Here is a 23,163-nt window from a genome sequence, read left to right as displayed (position 1 = left end):
CTGAATTCTTTTCTATATGTATGAGATTCTTCATTCATGCTCATACATATGAATAGTAAAATATCATAGCATTCTAAATATTTTACTTTAAGTATCAGCATCTCACCTATTCTCCTGGAAACACAGAGAATGGGGAATTGTATGCTTTGTGTACAAAAGAAGGAACGAGATATATAAGAACATTCTTACAATCAGTGAATTAAAAGCTGATCCAGAATGCTAGCCTACATTTTTCAGCTTGAGATCATTGTCTTACACAATACTGTGTCAAAGCTTTTTCTTTTTCACACACTAAACATTCGTATCACAATTCAAAGTTCATTTTTCCTCTGAAGACTCTAACTGAATTAATGTCTCTGCCTAAACCTTACAGACTTTTTGGTAGGAATAAAATGGTCTGGTTCAGATATCAACATGGGAAATCAGTAGAGCAAGTGCCAGATTACACTGAATTTGATTTCACCCAGTATACTCAGGGGGAATTTTACTTGTTACTTACCTAGCTTTTTTCCTAACCACTTTGGTTCTCTGATATAGTGAACCATTGAAGCATTTATAAAAGGAGAAATTCTTCAGTCTATCAGAAGCTGAAACTCTAACTTGTCCTTGGTGGATTTTACTCTAGATAGTCACAACAGACATTTTGACTATACTTTAAATACTAGGTTAAGTGTTCCTAAATATTTTGTTTTCTTTCTTAACCATTTCCAATCACCAAGACTTATTTATGTTTCCATTGTTTAGTACGAATGGCAAAAGACATTTTATTTTCATTCTTCAACTCTTTATAATAGATGATGACATCAAAAGTCAGAAGCATTTAATATTTATGCTTAAATATACCATGCTTTTTCTAAGTAATAGAACTTCATCTATTTACCAAAGGATAGCATTAGCCTGTTTTTTTGTTTTTTTTTTTTTCAGTTTATGGTTCTTTCTGTATACTTTTGGGATTCCCTAACCTCCCTGCCCCATACACCTTTTTTTTTTTTTTTTTCTGAAGTTGAAAATCTTCCCTTGAAGATGTCTGAGCTTTGTTCACATAGTACCTAATTCCACTGGATCTCCTTACTGATTTATAAAATTTCCCCTTTCCTCATATGAGGAACAGAACACTCTTAAATGCTTCTATAAGTACCATCACCTGAACTGATTGGGATCTTTAGAGGTGAGAGAGAAAGATCTACTTACCTCTGATTATTTGAATTAGTGTCAGTGCTCAGTGCTTCAAGGAGCCTACTAATTTCAGTGTCATTTGCTTCTTTAGGGCTTAGCAGCTGCTTGTAGAAGCAAAGGTTAATGACTTCATTCAAATGTAATACATTCTAGGGCAATTTACGAATCTTCATGCACTTCTCCTTATATGTAATGCATTTTTAAAAATGCATTCAAGCTTTTTATCTGGTTTTAAACAGTTTGACTTCAGCATGGACTTCATTGTGTTTATTTTACTTGGTATTCATTTAGCATTTTGTACCTGCAAATTTCTTTCATCAAATCTGGGGAATTTTTAATTTCTTCCATTTTTTTCCGTCCCATTCTATTTCTTTTCTCTTTCTGGTATTTCATTTACATGTATGTTGGATTGACTGATATCATGTGGCAGGTCTCTGAGGCTCTGTTTATTTTTAAAAAATCATTTTTTTCCTTGTTCATCTTGGATGATTTCTTGGATGACTGCTCTACCTTCAATTTCGTTTAATTTTTTCCTCTGTAATTTCCATTTGGCTGTTAAATCCAACCAGTGAAATTTTTTTTATTTCTGAAACTTTAATTTTTAGGTCCAGAATTTCCATGTGATTCTTTTTTCTTTTTCTCTGATGAGATTTTTTTTTGTCTCCTGAGAGTTTCATTCACTGAAAATATGTTTTGTTTTACTTCATTGAGGATAGTTATAATAGTTACTTTAAAATCTTTATCTGTCAGTTTCAACATCTGATTCATCTCAGGGTCAGATTTTACAAAATGTGATCCACTTTCTTGATTTTCATTTGTCAGTAGTTTTGAATCATATCTTGGACTTTATGAATAATAAGTTGTGGAGGTTCTGGATTCTATTACTTTTCTATGATGAGTGTTATTTCCTTTGCATTAGCAGGTTATTTTCTTGGCTAAATTTGAACTGTAAACTCTGTTTCTTTGAGGATAACCCTAGTCTCAGTTCAGATCTTTTGTTTTTTAATTCTGTTTCAGGTGGTTCAGAATCTGTCAGAGATGTGAGCAGAGTTAGGGGATCCTCTCTCTGGCTCCTGCCCTTTTGGGATTTCTTAATTTCTTCAGCATTCAAAGTTTCCTGGCTTCACATTTTTGGTTCTCCAGAAAAGAAAAACTGGGAGTTTTCCCACATGCACCCCTGCTGCCAAAGAGCCTGCCTCCTGGACTGCACTTAGCTCCAAGCTAAACTCCAAGGAAAGGGCAACTTTCGTTTATGGTTCCTCAACTGCCCTTCTCCAAGCAAGCTTGCCCTCCCCACCAGAGTCATGCTTCTGTTCGCATTCCAGGGCATTCTGGTAGTTGCTTTTTGTATTATGTCCCATTTTTCTAGATGTTTTCTGCTGGGGGATAGTCCAGTAGGGTCTTAGTCTGTCATATTTGGAAGCAGAAGTTCTATCCCTGCCTGGTACTTTGACTCTGGAGAGTCACTTTTTGCCTTGGTTAATGCAATACCCCCTAACCAGCCCCTGCTTCCACCCTTGACCCCTAAGGTCTATTCTCAACACTTCAGGAAGAGGGATGCTGTGAAAGCGTAAGAGCAACTTCTAGCGTCCCCCCATTTCACTTTAGGGATTTAGGTAAATGCTTAAAATGTCCTACTCTGCCTGATTGAAACTCCTCGGCCTTGACTTCCACGTCACATGCTTACGCTATGCTGGTTTGCATCCTACTTTTCTGACCGCTCCTGTTTACTTTCAACAACTCGTGTTTACTCTTGCTCCTCTAATCCTGAAAGGTCGGTCCACCCTAAACATAAGGTCCTTGGCAGTCTGGTCTTTCTCCTTTCCACTTTCTTCTCTGGAGATCTTATCCACTTCCACACTTTAAGCTTACATGTCAGGGCAAAGAAGCCTTAAGTTTCCCCCACTTTCTCAGCAGAGTTGCAAACAGCGCTGACGTAAGAAGAATTAAGGGCTTCTGGACTCGGGGTATCCTTGAATCTTCTTCTCGCTAGCATCTGCCCAGATTTGAATAAGCGCAGACCGAAAGCTGAGTGCGTTTGCCCAGGTTCTAGCTATGTTTGTCTGAAGATGGGTCTGAGAGAACTGTCCTCCCAGCATCTGAGCTCTGCTGCGCCAGCGCAGCGGACGACTGGGAAGCGGAACCCAAACGCGCGCGTCTCTGCTTCTGGCCGGGCGCGGAGAGCGCAGCGCGGTGCACCACGGGCGCACCGCACAGCAGGGCATGGAGGAGAGCGGCGAGTCCCAGCCGACCGCGGGCTGCAGCGATGTGCGCCCGAGCGGCGATCGCGGCGGCGGCGCCCTCTCATGGGCCCCCGAGGACGCCTGGATGGGCACGCACCCTAAGGTCAGGAGGCGTGAGAGGAGCAGGGCGCCGGTCCAGGCCTCTACCCCAGGCGGAACCCACGGGCCGTGCTCCCCTTTGGGCCCTTGACTCCCAACCGCATGGGATCGCCGTTTACGCGCGAACCTCGCCTTAGGGGATCCTTTATGCTCACTGCTCGCTGCAGGCAACCTTGTTTTTGTTTGTTTAAATGAGTTGAACTCTTGTTCTGACACCGCCCCCTTCCCCCTCCCTCAGACAATTCTTAGCTGGAGGGAACAACATTGACTACATTGCCCCTCAAGGCCAGATAGTAACCACTCCACTAATCTGAGTTTTGCTGTCTAGGGCTCGTTCTGGGGATGGTCTCATTTAATACTCACAGTAACCAAGCAAAACAGTTTGTGGGCCATGGATAAGATGTAGTAGTCTACAATGATTAAGGTTTACGCACAATCCTCATTTGCCTGTGCTTGGCAAATTGCTGCCCTGTACCAGTCATGGCCCAAACAATGAGCGGATAGTGAATGGATATAAGGGTTTTTGTAGGAATATCAGGGACTAGATACTTTGGTCTAGTAACTTTAGTAGAATTGCAGTCTTCTGCTGGAGAGCAATATTTCATAGATAATAATCTAAAAACAGTCCAGAAAAGGAACAATTTGAAGATCTTTTCATCTTCTCTTGCTTGATTTTATCCTCCTGCTCTGATCCCCTTATTTCCCCTCAAGGTGAGAAAAACAAACACTAGCATGGAGGTGTTATTCAGTGCCGTAAAAGAACCAAAACATGGTGGTTAGGAGCATGAACTCAAAGTTAGACTGCCTGGGTTTGAATCCTGGTTCTGTCACCAGCTTTGTGATTTTTTTTTTTTTTTTTTTTGGTGCAAGCTGTTTTATCTCATTGTTTCTCAGTTTTCTCATCTGTAAAATGGGGATAAGAATAGTACTAACCTTATAGGGTTGTTACAGGATTAAATCAGTTAATATTGGTAAAGCACTTGACATATAGTAAACATTACCTAAGTGTTTAATAAGTGGAACAACAGTAACAAATTTTAAAAACTTCTTCTAGATTTCATGTTACTATTTATATTGGTTGTTTGATTTTTCAGTTCTGCATTTGTATTATTCAGTTTGAAAATTACTTAGGTCGATCCAGTAACGCAGTATCAGATTTATCATCCTCAAGCACCATTTTGATTATATTATTCCCATGCTTAGAGAATTTCCTTATGGGTAAAATTCAAACTATTAGCTTGACCATCAAGACCTTGCCACCTGGTCCCCAATTGCCTTTTCAGTGTCATTTTCAAACACGTTTAAGGTTGGAGGAGGACAGTTAATAACACCCCTCTTTTCCTGTACCTGTGCACACTTAGGAGGACTCCGATGGGGAAGTGTGACTTCAGATCTGCACCCAGGCAGGTCTGCTGGCGCCTCACTTCTGCTTTGTCCCTGCTTCCCCACCTAGTCACTGACATAGCTCGAATACCTCAGGCTTCTCTTGCAGGGGCAGGCTCCTGAAGAATGTTTGCTCAGTGCTGACCAACAAGTCTGAAAGCAGCAGCAGCTTGTTTGGTCCTTTAAAAACCAACAATTAAATAACTCCCTACTCTTGAGTGAGCAGGGGTGGGGATAGAGGCCAGGAATGGTCTTCTTGCAGACTTTCTCCACAGGCAAATAAGAGACCAGGGAAATAGAGGCTCCGACTAACATGCGCCAATAAAAGTTATATTAAAAAATGTCTCTACTCCTGGCAGATATGTTTCTTTATAGGCCCTTGAATATGTGTTGCTTATTCCCACCTTTGTGTGATTACTCACACTGTTACTCTACCTTCTCTATTTATTCAAATCATACACGACAAGTCCTTCAGGGCCCAATTTGCATCCCACTTCTGCCAGGAAACATTCACCAACCAAGCCACCTGAGTGGAGCTCCTTTGACCTGTTTCATGTTTTTTTATTCCACTCACTTGGTTTTTAGTCACTTACTGTCATGTATTTTTATTTACCTACAATTGCAGGTGTGCGTGTGTTTACCCTAACAATCCATAAGTTTTTTATTGATAGGGATCAGGGCTTAATTGCCATGTAACTCCCACTATACCTATAAGAGAGTCTTATATATTATCTATTTAATGAATAGTTGTTGATTGAAAGAAAATATTAAGAGATTCTTCCTTCTCTATTTGACAATTACATTTTGATTTTCAGTATTTAGAAATGATGGAATTAGATATAGGAGATGCCACCCAAGTGTATATAGCATTCTTGGTTTACCTGGACCTCATGGAGAGTAAGTATTTGTTTTATTATTGTTTTGTTATTAGGGCGGTGGTGGGGGGATGAGGAGTTGGGTTGGCATATAGCGTTTATACATTTGCTATTAATGTTGTCACTGTTGTGATTTCTTTATTCCTTTACATTGGGAATTACTGGGTAACAGAAAATACTAGAATGATAAGGAGACATAGCTTTATAAGTGATGTTTGCTCAGCTGAGTATTAGGTAGATGTTTGGAATTTTTATCTTTTATTTTTGATAAACATTATTGTCCATTCAATGATGCACTTTCAGGTAAGAGTTGGCATGAAGTAAACTGTGTGGGATTACCAGATCTCCAGCTCATCTGCCTTCTTGGTACTGAGATAGAAGGAGAAGGGTTACAGACTGTGGTACCTACACCCGTCAGTGCTTCCCTCAGCCATAACAGGTGGGCAGGTGATTTTGATCTTTGTTTAACAGGTTAGTCCCTTTCCTGAATAAAGTGCTAGGAATCATTAAATTAGAGGTAGTAATATGTATATAGTATTTGTATACATTTTGTAAAATTTTATATTCCACTTTTTTAGTTAACTCCAGGTCACAGCAATGTACACTTACATACAGATACAAACAGAGCATTTGTCATTTACACTTTTCCTTTGAAAATAAAATATCTTAATAGTCTGTCTAATATTGACATATCACAGATGCTTCAACAGGTTGGTTTTAATTAATGACAGAGATTCTGTAGAGACAGACATTGGAAAGTTTTGAAACAAGGAATGTGGTTGAAAATCTTGATTTTTCCCTCTCACAATGCCACACATTGTTAACATTTTCAGATAATCCGCTGTTCGATGACTGTAAAAATTTGGAGGTTTTGTTCCTTTCCTCTCAAAGCATTTGTAGAAGTAGTAATATATTTTAAAAGGAATTTGGGGGGCTTCCCTGGTGGCGCAGTGGTTGAGAGTCCGCCTGCCGATGCAGGGGACACGGGTTCGAGCCCCGGTCTGGGAAGATCCCACATGCCGCGGAGCGGCTGGGCCCGTGAGCCATGGCCGCTAAGCCTGCGTGTCCAGAGCCTATGCTCCGCAACGGGAGAGGCCACAGCAGTGAGAGGCCTGCGTACCGCAAAAAAAAAAAAGGAATTTGGGGTACAGGGATCATTGCTTTACTTTTGGTTATTTGAGGAATAAGTTAAATATGAGTATTTAACAAGTATTCATTTACTGTAAAGTATTACTGTATTTTTCATGTTCATTGGGAATTGTTTCATTTTAGATCTTTTTAACTTTATAAAAAGGCATGTAATCGTTTGAGGCTCACTTTATGTACTTAATGTCATACTGCTAACATTGATCTATTGTGTATTTTGGAGGTGGGGAGCTGCCATATAGCATTCCATCGTGTGATTGTACCACAGTTTTCACACCTACTCTCTTGATGATGGAGTGTTGCTAATGTTCAACTTCAGGGGGTAATTTCAAACTGTTTTCCAAAGTGGTTGCCTCAATTTACTTTCCCCTGCAATGTAAACAAGATCTTTGGAAGCTGTGTGGTCTCTTATATTTAGTATTCTCAGACTTTGAAATTTTTGTCAGTTGAATGGCTTATCTCATTGTGGTCTTAATTTGCAGTTCTCTGATATTGAACATTTATATATATATTTAGTATTTCCTCTCTTGAGAAATGTATTTTCATATCCTTTGCCTACTGGATTGCTTATAGTTTTCTCATTGACTTCTAGGAGTTCTTTATATATTCTTGATAATAATCCTTTGGGTTGTGTTTCTGAGCTTTAAAATCTGTCTTTCAGGTATCTTTTGATGAACACAGTTCTTAATTTGAATATAATCCTGTTTATCCATTTTCAATAATCAATATCTTTGTATCTAATTTAAGAACTATTTCCTGTCTAAAGGTCTAAGAAGTTCACCTATATTTTCCTAAGAGTTTTAAAGTTTGCTTTTTTTAATTGTATGAGAGGAAGGCTAGGAACCCTATTTTCATTTGGATAACCATTTTTCTCCACCTCCGTTTACAGAATATTCCCTCCTTTCCTTATTGTCCTACATATCATCTCTGTCATTTTCCAAAGCTCCCTCTATGCACTGATTTGTTTCTGGGCTCTCTTTATATTCCATTAGTCAATATATTTATCCTTGTGCCAATACCACATTTTCCTAATTGGTAGCTTCATAGGAAGTCCTGGTATCTGGTTAACAAGTCTCCCTTTTTGCTTTTCTTCTTTAGAAGCTGTGGCAGGCAGCCTCTAAGATGGCTTCTTATAATCCAGCCTTCTGATGGTCACACTCTTGTGTATTTCTGTTCCCTGGAGTGTGGTCTGGAGTTAGTGACTTGCTTTCAGTAAATAAAATTTGGCAAAAATGATGGAATGTTACTTCTAAGATTAGATTATAAAAGACTATGGCTATTTGGGGTCTTTTGTGTTTCCATACAAATTTGAAAATTTTTTGCTCTAGTTCTGTGAAAAATGCCATTGGTAATTTGATAGGGATTGCACTGAATCTGTAGATTGCCTTGGGTAGTATAGTCATTTTAACAATATCAATTCTTCCAATCCAAGAGCACAGTATATCATTCCTTCTGTTTGTGTCATCTTCAATTTCTTCCATCAGCATCTTACAGTTTTCAGAATACGGGTCTTCCTGACTTCAGACTATGCTACAAAGCTACAGTAATCAAAACAGTATGGTAGTGGCACAAAAACAGCTACATAGATCAATGGGACAGGATAGAAAGCCCAGAAATAAACCTACACACTTATGGTCAATTAATCTACCACAAAGGAGCCAAAAATATACAATGGAGAAAAGACAGCCTCTTCAATAAGCAGTGCTGGGGAAACTGGACAGCTATGTATAAAAGAATGAAATTAGAACATTCTTTAATACCCTATACAACAATAAACTCAAAATGGATTAAAGACCTAAATGTGAGCCTGGATACTATAAAACTCCTAGAGGAAAACATAGGCAGGACACTCTTTGACATAAATCTCAGCATTCTTTTTTTTGATCCATCTCATAGAGTAACGGAAACAAAAGCAAAAATAAGCAAATGGGACCTAATTAAACTTACAAGCTTTTGCATAGCAAAGGAAACGATAAACAAAACGAAAAGACAACTTATGAAATGGGAGAAAATATCTGCAAACATTGCGACCAACAAGGGCTTAATTTCCAAAATATACAAACAGCTCATACAGCTCAATATCCAAAAAACAAACAACCCAATCAAAAAATGGGCAGAAAACCTAAATAGACATTTCTCCAAAGAAGACATACAGATGTCCAATAGGCACATGAAAAGATGCTCAGCATCGCTAATTATTAGAGAAATGCAAGTCAAAACTACAATGAGGTACCACCTCACACTGGTCAAAATAGCCATCATCAAAAAGCCTACAAATAATAAATGCTAGAGAGGTTGTGGAGAAAAGAGAACCCTCCTACGCTGTTGGTGGGAATGTAAATTGGTGCAGCCACTATGGAGAACAGTATGGAGGTTCCTTAAAAAACTAAAAATAGAGTTGCCATATGATACAGCAATCGCACTTCTGGGTATATATCCAGAGAAAACTCTAATTCTGAAAGATAATGCACCCCAGTGTTCATAGCAGCACTATTTACAGTACCCAAGACATGGAAGCAACTTAAATGTTCATTGACAGATGAATGGATAAAGAAGATGTTATATATATGTGTGTGTGTGTGTACACACACACACACACACACACACAATGGAATATTACTCAGCCATAAAAAAGAATGAAATAATGCCATTTGCAGCAATATGGATGGACCTGCAGATTATCCTATTAAGTGAAGTAAGTCAGATAGAGATAGACAAATATCATATGATATCACTTATATGTGGAGTCTAAAAAAATGATACAAATGAACTTATTTACTAAACAAATAGACTCACAGACATAGAAAACAAACTTATGGTTACCAAAGGGGAAAGAGGGGAGGGACAAATTTGGAATTTGGGATTAACAGATATACACTACTATATGTAAAATAAACAACAGGACCTACTATATAGCACAGGACACTCACTATATTTAATATCTTGTAATAACCTATAATGGAAAAGAATCTGAAAAAGAATATATATGTCCACACATATATATTTTTTTCAGGTATACAGCAAAGTAATATATATATATATATATATATATATATATATATGGAGTAAACAACTATACTTCAAGAAAAAAAAAAGACTATGGTTTCTGTCAGGCACTCTCTCTGACTTGCTTGTTCTGAGGGAAGCCAGCTGCCCTGTGAACTGTCCTGGAGAAAGTCTGAACATAGAGGAGTAAAGGTAATTACTGATGGAGCAAGATTCTTGAGAGGTGGGGAGTGGTGGATTCAAGAGACTAGTTGAAGAGATTAATATTGAGCTAGAGGAGGAACACCTGAACCACTGAGGCTGTGGGGCAGGTAGAAAGGACAGAGGAAGACATAGGTGTATCTGAGTGGGTTTACACGCAGGGAAGAGGACAGAGCACCGTAAATTCTAACATGAAGCACTTTGATAAACACCTATTCCTTTCCTAATTCTCTGTGATAAATGCATATTGATTTAGTAGAAAGACCACTGGACCAAAGCCATAAGACCTAAGTTCTGGTCTTGACACTGACACAACATTTTCTTTGATGATTGGAGACACACCTAATTTTTCTGAGTTTCTGAGTTTCTGCGTCTTTTATTGAGGGATATAGATTATCAGTAGATAACATGTAAGATCCCTTCCAAATCAATCAAAGGAAAATAACCATAATTGGTTATTTTCATTGTGTGTATTGCATAAAATTAAATTTTTAGATTTCTATTAAATATTTTTTGTATGTGTGATTTGTTATGAGAATTGTTTTTTGATATATCAGGCTATTTATACCCTTCTTTGAGAGGCTCCTTACTCTGAGATTTTTCTATGTGTTTGAATATCAACACACAATTTTACTAGCATTATTTCCAATAATGCTTCTGTCTAAAAGACTTAATAATTCACTCCTTAAATCTCTCCCTTTGTGTCTTTTAATTACTCTAACAAATATCATCCTACCTAGTATTATTAATACATTATTTGTTTGGAGAAGGAACTACCATTTAGAGTTTACCTGAATTTAATCCTAAAAAATAAAATCAATAGCCTGTTTGAATCAAATCATTTCATAAGTCTAGAATAAATTTGTGTCCTATTTATTTCTAGTTTTTCCCAACTGGTGATTATTGCTTTTCTAGCTTTTTAAGTTTGTTTTCTTCTTCTTTTTTTTTTTTTTTATAACAAAGTGAATCAATTATACATATACATATGTTCCCATATCTCTTCCCTCTTGCATCTCCCTCCCTCCCACCCTCCCTATCCCACCCCTCCAGGTGGTCGCAAAACACCGAGCTGATCTCCCTTTGCTATGCAGCTGCTTCCTACTAGCTATCTACCTTACATTTGGTAGTGTATATATGTCCATGCCTCTCTCTCGCTTTGTCACACCTTACTCTTCTCCCTCCCCATATCCTCAAGTCCATTCTCTAGTAGGTCTAGTAGGACACAGTCTTTATTCCTATCTTACCCCTAGGTTCTTCATGACATTTTTTTTTCTTAAATTGCATATATATGTGTTAACATACAGTATTTGTCTTTCTCTTTCTGACTTACTTCACTCTGTATGACAGACTCTAGGTCTATCCACCTCATTACAAATAGCTCAATTTCATTTCTTTTTATGGTTGAGTAATATTCCATTGTATATATGTGCCACATCTTCTTTATCCATTCATCCAATGATGGACACTTAGGTTGTTTCCATCTCCGGGCTATTGTAAATAGAGCTGCAATGAACATTTTCATACATGACTCTTTTTGAATTATGGTTTTCGCAGGGTATATGCCTAGTAGTGGGATTGCTGGGTCATATGGTAGTTCTATTTTTAGTTTTTTAAGGACCCTCCATACTGTTCTCCACAGTGGCTGTATCAATTTAAATTCCCACCAACAGTGCAAGAGGGTTCCCTTTTCTCCACACCCTCTCCAGCATTTATTGTTTCTAGATTTTTTTGATGATGGCCATTCTGACTGGTGTGAGATGATATCTCATTGTAGTTTTGATTTGCATTTCTCTAATGATTAATGATGTTGAGCATTCTTTCATGTGTTTGTTGGCAGTCTGCGTATCTTCTTTGCAGAAATGTCTGTTTAGGTCTTCTGCCCATTTTTGGATTGGGTTATTTGGTTTTTTGTTATTGAGCTGCACGAGCTGCTTATAAATTTTGGAGATTAATCCTTTGTCAGTTGCTTCATTTTCAAATATTTTCTCCCATTCTGAGAGTTGTCTGTTGGTCTTGTTTATGGTTTCCTTTGCTGTGCAAAAGCTTTGAACTTTCATTAGGTCCCATTTATTTTTGTTTTTATTTCCATTTCTCTAGGAGGTGGGTCAAAAAGGATCTTGCTGTGATTTATGTCATAGAGTGTTCTGCCTACGTTTTCCTCTAAGAGTTTGATAGTTTCTGGCCTTACATTTAGGTCTTTAATCCATTTTGAGCTTATTTTGTGTATGGTGTTAGGGAGTGATCTAATCTCATCTTTTACATGTACCTATCCAGTTTTCCCAGCACCATTTATTGAAGAGGCTGTCCTTTCTCCACTGTACATTCCTGCCTCCTTTATCAAAGATAAGGTGACCATATGTGTGTGGGTTTATCTCTGGGTTTTCTATCCTCTTCCATTGATCTATCTTTCTGTTTTTGTGCCAGTACCATACTGTCTCGATTACTGTAGCTTTGTAGTATAGTCTGAAGTCACGGAGCCTGATTCCTCCAGCTCCATTTTTCGTTCTCAAGATTGCTTTGGCTATTCGGGGTCTTTTGTGTTTCCATACAAATTGTGAAATTTTTTGTTCTACTTCTGTGAAAAATGCCAGTGGTAATTTGATAGGGATTGCATTGAATCTGTAGATTGCTTTGGGTAGTAGAGTCATTTTCACAATCTTGATTCTTCCAATGCAAGAACATGGTATATCTCTCCATCTATTTGTATCATCTTTAATTTCTTTCATCATTTGTCTTATAATTTTCTGCATACACATCTTTTGTCTCCTTCGGTAGGTTTATTCCTAGATATTTTATTCTTTTTGTTGCAATGGTAAATGGGAGTGTTTTCTTGATTTCACTTTCAGATTTTTCATCATTAGTGTATAGGAATGCCAGAGATTTCTGTGCATTAATTTTGTATCCTGCTACTTTACCAAATTCATTGATTAGCTCTAGTAGTTTTCTGGTAGCACCTTTAGGATTCTCTATGTATAGTATCATGTCATCTGCAAGCAGTGACAGCTTTACTTCTTCTTTTCTAATTTGGATTCCTTTTATTTCCTTTTCTTCTCTGCTTGCTGTGGCTAAAACTTCCAAAACTATGTTGAATAAGAGTGGTGAGAGTGGGCAACCTTGTCTTGTTCCTAATCTTAGTGGAAATGCTTTCAGTTTTTCACCATTGAGGACGATGTTGGCTGTGGGTTTGTCATATATGGCCTTTATTATGTTGAGGAAAGTTCCCTCTATGCCTACATTCTGCAGGGTTTTTATCATAAATGGGTGTTGAATTTTGTCAAAAGCTTTCTCTGCTTCTATTGAGATGATCATATGGTTTTTCTCCTCCAATTTGCTAATATGGTGTATCTCGTTGATTGATTTGTGTATATTGAAGAATCCTTGCATTCCTGGAATACACCCCACTTGGTCATGGTGTATGATCCATTTAATGTGCTGTTGGATTCTGTTTGCTAGTATTTTGTTGAGGATTTTTGCATCTATGTTCATCAGTGATATTGGCCTGTAGCTTTCTTTCTTTGTGACATCCTTGTCTGGTTTTGGTATCGGGGATGGTGGCCTCCTAGAATGAGTTTGGGAGTGTTCCTCCCTCTGCTATATTTTGGAAGAGTTTGAGAAGGATAGGTGTTAGCTCTTCTCTAAATGTTTGATAGAATTCGCCTGTGAAGCCATCTGGTCCTGGGCTTTTGTTTGTTGGAAGATTTTTAATCACAGTTTCAATTTCAGTGCTTGTGATTCGTCTGTTCATCTTTTCTATTTCTTCCTGATTCAGTCTTGGCAGGTTGTGCATTTCTAAGAATTTGTCCATTTCTTCCAGGTTGTCCATTTTATTGCCATAGAGTTGCTTGTAGTAATCTCTCATGATCTTTTGTATTTTTGCAGTGTCAGTTGTTACTTCTCCTTTTTCATTTCTAATTCTATTGATTTGAGTCTTCTCCCTTTTTTTCTTGATGAGTCTGGCTAATGGTTTATCAATTTTATCTTCTCAAAGAACTAGCTTTTAGTTTTATTGATCTTTGCTATCGTTCCCTTCATTTCTTTTTCATTTATTTCTGATCTGATTTTTATGATTTCTTTCCTTCTGCTAACTTTGGGGTTTTTTTGTTGTTCTTTCTCTAATTGCTTTAGGTGCAAGGTTAGGTTGTTTATTCGAGATGTTTCCTGTTTCTTAGGGTAGGATTGTATTGCTATAAACTTCCCCCTTAGAACTGCTTTTGCTGCATCCCATAGGTTTTGGGTCGTTGTGTCTCCATTGTCATTTGTTTCTAGGTATTTTTTTATTTCCTCTTTGATTTCTTCAGTGATCACTTTGTTATTAAGTAGTGTATTGTTTAGCCTCCATGTGTTTGTATTTTTTACAGATCTTTTCCTGTAATTGATATCTAGCCTCATAGCGTTGTGGTCGGAAAAGATACTTGATACAATTTCAATTTTTTTAAATTTACCAAGGCTTGATTTGTGACTCAAGATATGATCTATCCTGGAGAATGTTCCATGAGCACTTGAGAAAAATGTGTATTCTGTTGTTTTTGGATGGAATGTCCTATAAATATCAATTAAGTCCATCTTGTTTAATGTATCATTTAAAGCTTGTGTTTCCTTATTTATTTTCATTTTGGATGATCTGTCCACTGGTGGAAGTGGGGTGTTAAAGTCCCCTACTATGAATGTGTTACTGTCGATTTCCCCTTTTATGGCTGTTAGTATTTGCCTTATGTATTGAGGTGCTCCTATGTTGGGTGCATAAATATTTACAATTGTTATATCTTCTTCTTGGATCGATCCCTTGATCATTAGGTAGTGTCCTTCTTTGTCTCTTCTAATAGTCTTTATTTTAAAGTCATTTTGTCTGATATGAGAATTGCTACTCCAGCTTTCTTTTGGTTTCCATTTGCATGAAATATCTTTTTCCATCTCCTTACTTTCAGTCTGTATGTGTCTCTAGGTTTGAAGTGGGTCTCTTGTAGACAGGAAATATATGGGTCTTGTTTTTGTATCCATTCAGCCAATCTGTGTCTTTAGGTGGGAGCATTTAGTCCATTTACATTGAAGGTAATTATCGATATGTATGTTCCTATTCCCATTTTCTTAATTGTTTTGGGTTCGTTATTGTAGGTCTTTTCCTTCTCTTGTGTTTCTTGCCTAGAGAAGTTCCTTTAGCAGTTGTTGTAAAGCTGGTTTGGTGGTGCTGAACTCTCTCAGCTTTTGCTTGTCTTAAAGGTTTTAACTTCTCCATCAAATCTGAATGAGATCCTTGCTGGGTAGAGTAATCTTGGTTGCAGGTTTTTCCCCTTCATCACTTTAAATATGTCCTGCCAGTCCCTTCTGGCTTGCAGAGTTTCTGTTGAAAGATCAGCTGTTAACCTTATGGGGATTCCCTTGTGTGTTATTTGTTGTTTTTCCCTTGTTGCTTTTAATATGTTTTCTTTGTACTTAATTTTTGACAGTTTGATTAATATGTGTCTTGGCGTTATTTCTCCTTGGATTTATCCTCTATGGGACTCTCTGTGCTTCCTGGACTTGATTAACTATTTCTTTTCCCATATTAGGGAAGTTTTCAACTATAATCTGTTCAAATAGTTTTTCAGTCCCTTTATTTTTCTCTTCTTCTTCTGGAACCCCTATAATTCGAATATTGATGCATTTAATGTTGTCCCAGAGGTCTCTAAGACTATCCTCAGTTCTTTTCATTCTTTTTTCTTTATTCTGCTCTGCAGTAGATATTTCCACTATTTTATCTTCCAGGTCACTTATCCGTTCTTCTGCCTCAGTTATTCTGCTATTGATCCCATCTAGAGTATTTTTCATTTCATTTTTTGTGTTGTTCATCGTTGTCTGTTTCATCTTTAGTTCTTCTAGGTCCTTGTTAAATGTTTCTTGCATTTTGTCTATTCTATTTTCAAGATTTTGGATCATCTTTACTATCATTATTCTGAATTCTTTTTCAGGTACACTGCCTATTTCCTCTTCATTTGTTAGGTCTGGTGGGTTTTTATCTTGCTCCTTCATCTGCTGTGTGTTTTTCTGTCTTCTCATTTTGCTTATCTTAACTGTGTTTGGGGTCTCCTTTTTGCAGGCTGCTGGTTCGTAGTTCCCGTTGTTTTTGGTGTGTGTCCCCAGTGGCTAAGGTTGGCTCAGTGGGTTGTGTAGGCTTCCTGGTGGAGGGGACTAGTGCCTGTGTTCTGGTGGATGAGGCTGGATCTTGTCTTTCTGGTGGGCAGGTCCATGTCTGGTGGTGTGTTTTGGGGTGTATGTGGACTTTTTATGGTTTTAGGCAGCCTCTCTGATAATGGGTGGGGTTGTGCTAGTTGTTTGCTAGTTGTTTGGCATAGGATGTCCAGCACTGTAGCTTGCTGGTTGTTGAGTGAAGCTGGGTGCTGGTGTTGAGATGGAGATCTCTGGGAGATTTTTGCCATTTGATATTATGTGGAGCTGGGAGATCTCTTGTGGACCAGTGTCCTGAAGTTGGCTCTCCCACCTCAGAGGCACAGCACTGACTCCTGGCTGCAGCACCAAGAGCCTTTCATCCACACGGTTCAGAATAAAATAGAGAATAAATAGAAAGAATTAGTAGAAGTAGGAAGAAAGGAAGAAAGGAGGAAAGGAGGAAAGGAAGGAAGGAAGGAAGAAAGAAAGAAAGAAAAGGAAGAAAGAAAAAGAAAGAAAGGAGGGAGGGAGGGAGGAAGCAGGGAAAGAAGGAAAGAAGAAAGAAAATAAAGTAAAATAATATAAAGTAAGATAAAATATAAAGTTATTAAAATAAAATAATAATAAGAAAAAAAATTAAAAACAAAACAAAACAAAAACCGCACGGATAGAACCCTAGGACAAATGGTGGAAGCAAAGCTTTACAGACAAAGTCTCACACAGAAGCATACACATACACACTCACAAAAAGAGGAAAAGGGGAAAAAATCATAAATCTTGCTCTCAAAGTCCACCTCCTCAATTTGGGATGATTCATTGTCTATTCATGTATTCCACAGCTGCAGGGTACATCAAGTTGATTGTGGAGCTTTAATCCGCTGCTTCTGAGGCTGCTGGGAGAGCTTTCCCTTTCTCTTCTTTGTTCTCACAGCTCCCAGGGGCTCAGCTTTGGATTTGGCCCCGCCTCTGCGTGTAGGTCGGTGGAGGGCGTCTGTTCTTCCCTCAGACAGGACGGGGTTAAAGGAGCCGCTGATTCGGGGCCTCTGGCTCACTCAGGCCGGGGGTGGGAGGGGCACGGAGTGCGGGGCGGGCCTGCGGCGGCAGAGGCCAACATGGCGTTGCACCACCCTGAGGCGCGTGTGCGTTCTCCCGGGTAAGTTCTCCCTGTATCCCAGGACCCTGGCAGTGGCGGGGTGTGGAGTGTGACCTGTGCTCGCGCAGAGGCTTCTTGGTGGCGGCAGCAGCAGCCTTAGCGTCTCATGCCCGTCTCTGTGGTCCGCGCTTTTAGCCGCGGCTCGCGCCCGTCTCTGGAGCTCCTTTAAGCAGCGCTCTTAATCCCCTCTCCTCGCGCACCAGGAAACAAAGAGGGAAGAAAAAGTCTCTTGCCTCTTCGGCAGCTCCAGACTTTTCCCCGGACTCCCTCCCGGCTATCCGTGGCGCACTAGCCCCTTCAGGCTATGTTCACGCCGCCAAGTCCAAGCCTCAACTCCCAGCCCCGCCCGCCCGGGCGGGTGAGCAGACAAGCCTCTCGGGCTGGTGAGTGCCGGTCGGCCCTGATCCTCTGTGCGGGAATCTCACCGCTTTGCCCTCCGCACCCCTGTTACCGTGGTCTCCTCCGCGGCTCCGAAGCTTTCCCACTTTGCCACCCGCAGTCTCCACCCGCGAAGGGCCTTCCTAGTGTGTGGAAAGCTTTCCTCCTTCACAGCTCTCTCCCAGAGGTGCAGGTCCCGTCCCTATCCTTTTGTCTCTGTTTATTCTTTTTTTTGCCCTACCGAGGTACGTGGGTGGGGGGGTTTCTTGTCTTTTCGGAGGTCTGAGGTCTTCTGCCAGCGTTCAGTAGGTGTTCTGTAGAAGTTGTTCCACATGTAGATGTATTTCTGGTGTATCTGTGGGGAGGAAGGTGATCTCCGTGTCTTACTCTTCCGCCATCTTCCCGGAAGCCCCGTTTTCTTCTTTAAATAGAATTAGTTGGAAGGTTAACTTAGTAATCCATTTTTATACTCCTGCATTTAATAACACAGAGGGCTTAAGTCTATGTGTTTTGTTTTTATATAAATATTCATAATTATATTATGCAGTGGAATAATAATATACAAAATAGCACAAATGAGGCCCAGTACACATTAGATTTATTATGCCTTTTATGGCATGAAATTTTCTCAACTCCAAGTATGCAAATAACCTTTTAGCAAAGATTTGTGTGTGTTTGTTTGATTTCATTCCTCAGTTTTTAACAGGAGTGATATTTTTAGGTAGTAGGCAAACTTTTATCTATTTTTACTTCTATGTGTACTTTGTATATAAAATGTTACATATCTAACAGAGATGCTGCAATTTCAGACGTTTGTTGTTAATGTAGGAATTTTCCTTCATTAATAACACAAAGAAAATTATTGACTTTGAAGCTTTGGCAGCCTTGTATAGGGAAGAAATTCATTAAGCCAAGTCCTAAAAGTATTTGGGTAGGAATTTATGAAGGTAGCTCACCTTAAAAAAAATACATTTTTTTAAAATTTAAGGGAACAAACAGCTCTTAATTTATCTGATAATAAATCACCTACGAAAATAAATAACTCTGTGTTCACTTTTGAATATCATTACTGTCAGATAATATTGCTTGGACTTTTTAGTTTAGCAAATATTTATAGACAATTATGTGTCAGGAAGTGGTCTAAGTGCTAGGAATACCGTGTTGATCAAGACAGCCTCTTTCTTTTTTTGAGGTATAATTGACAGGCAACATTATATTAGTCTCAGGTATAAAACATGATGATTTGATATATCATGTATTGGGAAATGATCACCACAATGAGTCTAGTTAACATTCATCACCATACATAGTAACAATTTTTTTCTTATGATGAGAACTCTTAAGATCTACTTTCTTAGCCACTTTCAAATATGCAGTAGTGTTATTAACTGTAATCACTATGCTGTACACTACATTCCCATGACTTATGTATTTTATAACTGGAAGTTTATACCTTTTGACTCTTTTCACCCATTTCACCCACTGCCTCTGGCACCCACCATTCTGTTCTCTGTATTTATGAATTTTGTGTGTGTGTGTGATTCCACATCTGCATGTGGTATTTAAGACATTCTGTTGAAAGTAATGTTCTAGCACTAAATGTTGGCTGGAAAATAAATTTTATTTCATTTTTTGGTAATTGTTAGATGAGATCTGGTAAAAACAGAATTGTCCTTTGTTCAGAGATTTAATTAACTGTAATTTGGGACCACCTCCACTTATTTTATTGTTAGGTAATTGAATAACAAGGGTAGTGGAGTACTGATAAGTACTTTACACTAGGTTGTGTCAGGACCCAAAAGAAGGACAGAAAAAGCCTCCTGAAAGTTGTAAGACACCATGTTTTAGTAGGACAAGTGCAAGTAGTTAAATGTGCCTGCCTGCCTAGCATGGAATCTAGTTCAGAGTAGGTGATTAATGGCATTGATTAAGGCCGCTAATGAACAAATGAATGTATAGAACTCATGAGAAAAGAAGGGAAGGATGGGAAATGAGGCTGGAAGAGTTACCTACATCATGAAGGCCATCACTGTTTTCACTTTTTTGCTGTTACAAATTGTACTGTAATGAATAGCCTTGTAAATATATCCTTGTTCTCATGTATGAGCATTTCTCTAATATAGAAACCTAGAGGTGAAATGGCTGGGACATATAGCATTTATACCTTCATCTTTACTGGTTATTACTAACTTGCTCTCCAGAAGGTTATCAGTTTATGATCCCACTGACAATATATAAGTTGCCATAGACTAGGAGAAGAGATTTACTGACATATAGCTGACAAAGATTAATTCAGAATGTGTAAATAACTTCTCTGCCTCAAGGAAAAAAACAACCCAAATGAAAAACATGGGCAAAGAATGTGAACAGGCAGTTCATAGAAAAGGAACTGAAATGCTCAAATCTATTTGTAATCAGGGAAATACAAATATAAGACGTGCTTGTTCATGTTTATCTTGATGATGCAGAAGTTTTCAGACAGTTTATGTTGTTATTGTTTGACAAAAAGAAGACATGGGGGTATCTTTGAACAGGGCTATAGCTAGCTCATAACATGCCTTGGAGCGAATTAGAAAAAGGGACTCTCTCTGGACATACAGAAAAAGTCTCTTCACCAGGATTCAAGGTTTGGCAAGCACCATAAAACAGATTTCAGACGCACTTGTACCTGGCATCCTTGTGCAAGGCACAGTCTGTACAATATACATGATTCCTTACCCCTGAAGCATGTCTGTTGAGTCCTAGGTTTCCAGAAGGAACTCTAAAAGTTGCTGGTACATGGATGGTGTTATTGAAGGGCTTTAAGCAGGGGAGTGATGCTGTAGGTTATTCCATGTGGTTATAAGAGTATTTTGCATTTGTAGAGAAGGTACAGAATTTCAAAGTACCTTCACATGTATACTCTCGTTTCATCAGCTCTAAAATCCTTAGTGGTATATAGGGTACTTGTTTTATCCTAATTTCACATATAAAAAGCTTAGATTAAAAATGTGGTTTTATTTATGCTCTACTGTTTCCAAAAGATAATAAAGGATTAAATGAGTTGCGCCAAGATCTCATAGTAGATAACAAAGTCTCATAGCTATAGTTCTTCTTACTTTGTTGGTGATTTTAAAATCTTTTACTGTAGAATAAAACCAGATACAGAAAACTACATAATATAAATGCATAGATCGAGTTACAAGGCAAACATTTTGAACACTTGTAACCCACCAAGTCAAGAAATAGAACTTTTCTAGCCATCCCAGAACCACTTGAGTGTGCCCTGTCCTAAGCATTACCTTTTCCTTTCCCGTTATTCTTACTTTTATAATAATAACTTTTATTTTGGCTATACTATTTTATGGTGTACTCATGGTACATTTCAACGTTTCCCTGTCTTCTGTATTTTCTGAAAATTGGCAACTGGAACCAGGGCCTTGATTATATTATATTAATAAGACTGTAGCTGGTGGTCTGTACTTTGGTCAGGAGGCATGTAATGTCCTTTTACTTTTTTTTTTTTTTTTTTTTTGCGGTACGCGGGCCTCTCACTGTTGTGGCCTCTCCCGTTGCGGAGCACAGGCTCCGGACGCGCAGGCTCAGTGGCCATGGCTCACGGGCCCAGCCGCTCCGCGGCATGTGGGATCTTCCCGGACCGGGGCACGAAGCCGTGTCCCCTGCATCGGCAGGCAGACTCTCAGCCACTGCGCCACCAGGGAAGCCCCTTTTACTTTTTATATACATTTTAAAATCAACTTAATTTCTACAAATAAAGCACTTCTTTATTTACATCTCAAATTTTTCCCATTAAAAAACGTTTTTGGTTATATCCTGTAAATCTCTGTTGATCTGCAGTAGAGTCCAGCAAACTCTTTCCGTAAAGCTTTAGATAGTAAATATTTTGGGATTTGCAGGCCATTTGGGCTCTATTGCAGCTCCTTAGCTCTGCGATGTTATGGTGAAAGCAGCGTTAGACAATACATAAGCAAATGGTGTGGTTTTTATAACTTTATTTACAAGAACAGAGGGCAGTCCAGATTTGGCCCATAGACCGTTGGTTTACCAACTCCTGATCTGTGGGTTTTGCCTCTATCCTTCTCTTTTCCTTACAATTTTTCTGTTAAAGAACCTGGGCTGTTTGACATGCATACTCTCCCATAATCTGGGTTTGTCAGTTACTCACGGTGCATTTCAGCGTGTCTCCCTGTCCTCTGTATTTTCTGCAAATTAGCGGCTGAAACCAGCAGCTTGATTAGATGCAATTGGATCATGTTAGTAAGACTATAGCTGGTAGTCTTTTCTTTCATCAGGCAACATATAATGTCTGGTTACCTCTCTGTGTGACCTTAGTAGCATTGATGCTTAATGCCTAGCTTTGACTGGTGGTTTTAACCTTTGTTGTCCTTGTTGTTCTGACCTATGATTCTAGTCCACTTCCCTTGAACTGCAGCACAGATACAGTAGAGCTTTGGTTCATATATTGTTCCCAGGACCTCTTAGTGCTGACTTCCCCCTTTGACTTTCACTCAAGAAAGCACAGTAGAATGGGTGTAGGTGAGAATGATGATATATTATGGGGAATATTAATTTTATATTAAAATATGACCTGCCAACTTTGATGCTTTGTTGTTAGAAACAAATTACTTTCTACACACTGCACAACCAACCTGAGCAAACCAGCCGTACATCACTGTCCTAGACTGTGTTGCTTAGCTGCTTGATTATAGTGCTTTTTTTTTTTTTTAATGCTCTTTATTCCTCAAAAACTTTAAAATGACGTTTTTATTACTAGGGAATCTGGGTAGTATACAAAGCCTGAGAGCCAGAGGAGCTGGCAGCTGCTGCGGGTGCAACTTCATGTTATCTACAAAGGGCGTATTACACATTAAGGCATGATAGCTGTCTTCTTTATTGAAGTCCCAAGTTTTGGAGTCTGTTGTTTGTAATACTGGACCACACTCTTGTCATTTACATAGTTAACTACAACTTAGTTATAAAATATTTCCCCAGTGATAACAATAAATAATCTCACTGTAGCTCTTAAAGCTACAGCAGTAGCTACCTTGCTGCTTGCCTGCTGAGCGGCAGAGTGGCATATATATTTGCAAGGCTTATGCTTTCCATTGTTTATTTTATGGTGTATATGTATTTGGTGACTCCTTAAAAGGTAACAAATCTAGACAACATTTAATGTTATATCTGCGTCAGTTTCTAAGAATGCCCAAACAGTTTTTGTATCCATTTCCTATTTATCTTCCCAGGCTTTGGACCTAGTGATTTTATGTACATAGTTTCAGGCAAGAGTACAGACAGATTCCATTACAGAGCAAATGTGTATTTGAATAGCAGTGAGTGAATGCATTACTTTGAGCAAAAG

At 38.6% G+C, this 23,163-nt stretch overlaps 1 protein-coding gene across 8 annotated transcripts in view; it reads left to right on the top strand.

Annotated features, from left to right (window-relative positions):
* Positions 1–3,377: 3,377 nt before the first annotated feature.
* TSEN15 (tRNA splicing endonuclease subunit 15) overlaps positions 3,378–23,163 on the top strand; it is a 269,598-nt gene continuing 249,812 nt past the window's right edge. For all 8 annotated transcript variants that reach the window (XR_009563307.1, XR_009563305.1, XR_009563300.1 and 5 more), the window contains exons 1-3: positions 3,378–3,522; positions 5,717–5,798; positions 6,080–6,215. Coding sequence is in view for 2 of the 8 variants with exons in the window: in XM_030851810.2 (XP_030707670.1) it covers positions 3,400–3,522; positions 5,717–5,798; positions 6,080–6,215 (341 nt within the window). In the remaining 6 variants the exon portion in view is untranslated. The remainder of the gene's footprint in view (positions 3,523–5,716; positions 5,799–6,079; positions 6,216–23,163) is intronic.

Source organism: Globicephala melas, chromosome 1 (genome assembly GCF_963455315.2).
Source record: "Globicephala melas chromosome 1, mGloMel1.2, whole genome shotgun sequence".
NCBI lineage: Eukaryota > Metazoa > Chordata > Mammalia > Artiodactyla > Delphinidae > Globicephala > Globicephala melas.
The sequence above is the reverse complement of the archived record's forward strand: the minus strand, read 5'-3'. Positions and strand labels throughout refer to the sequence as shown.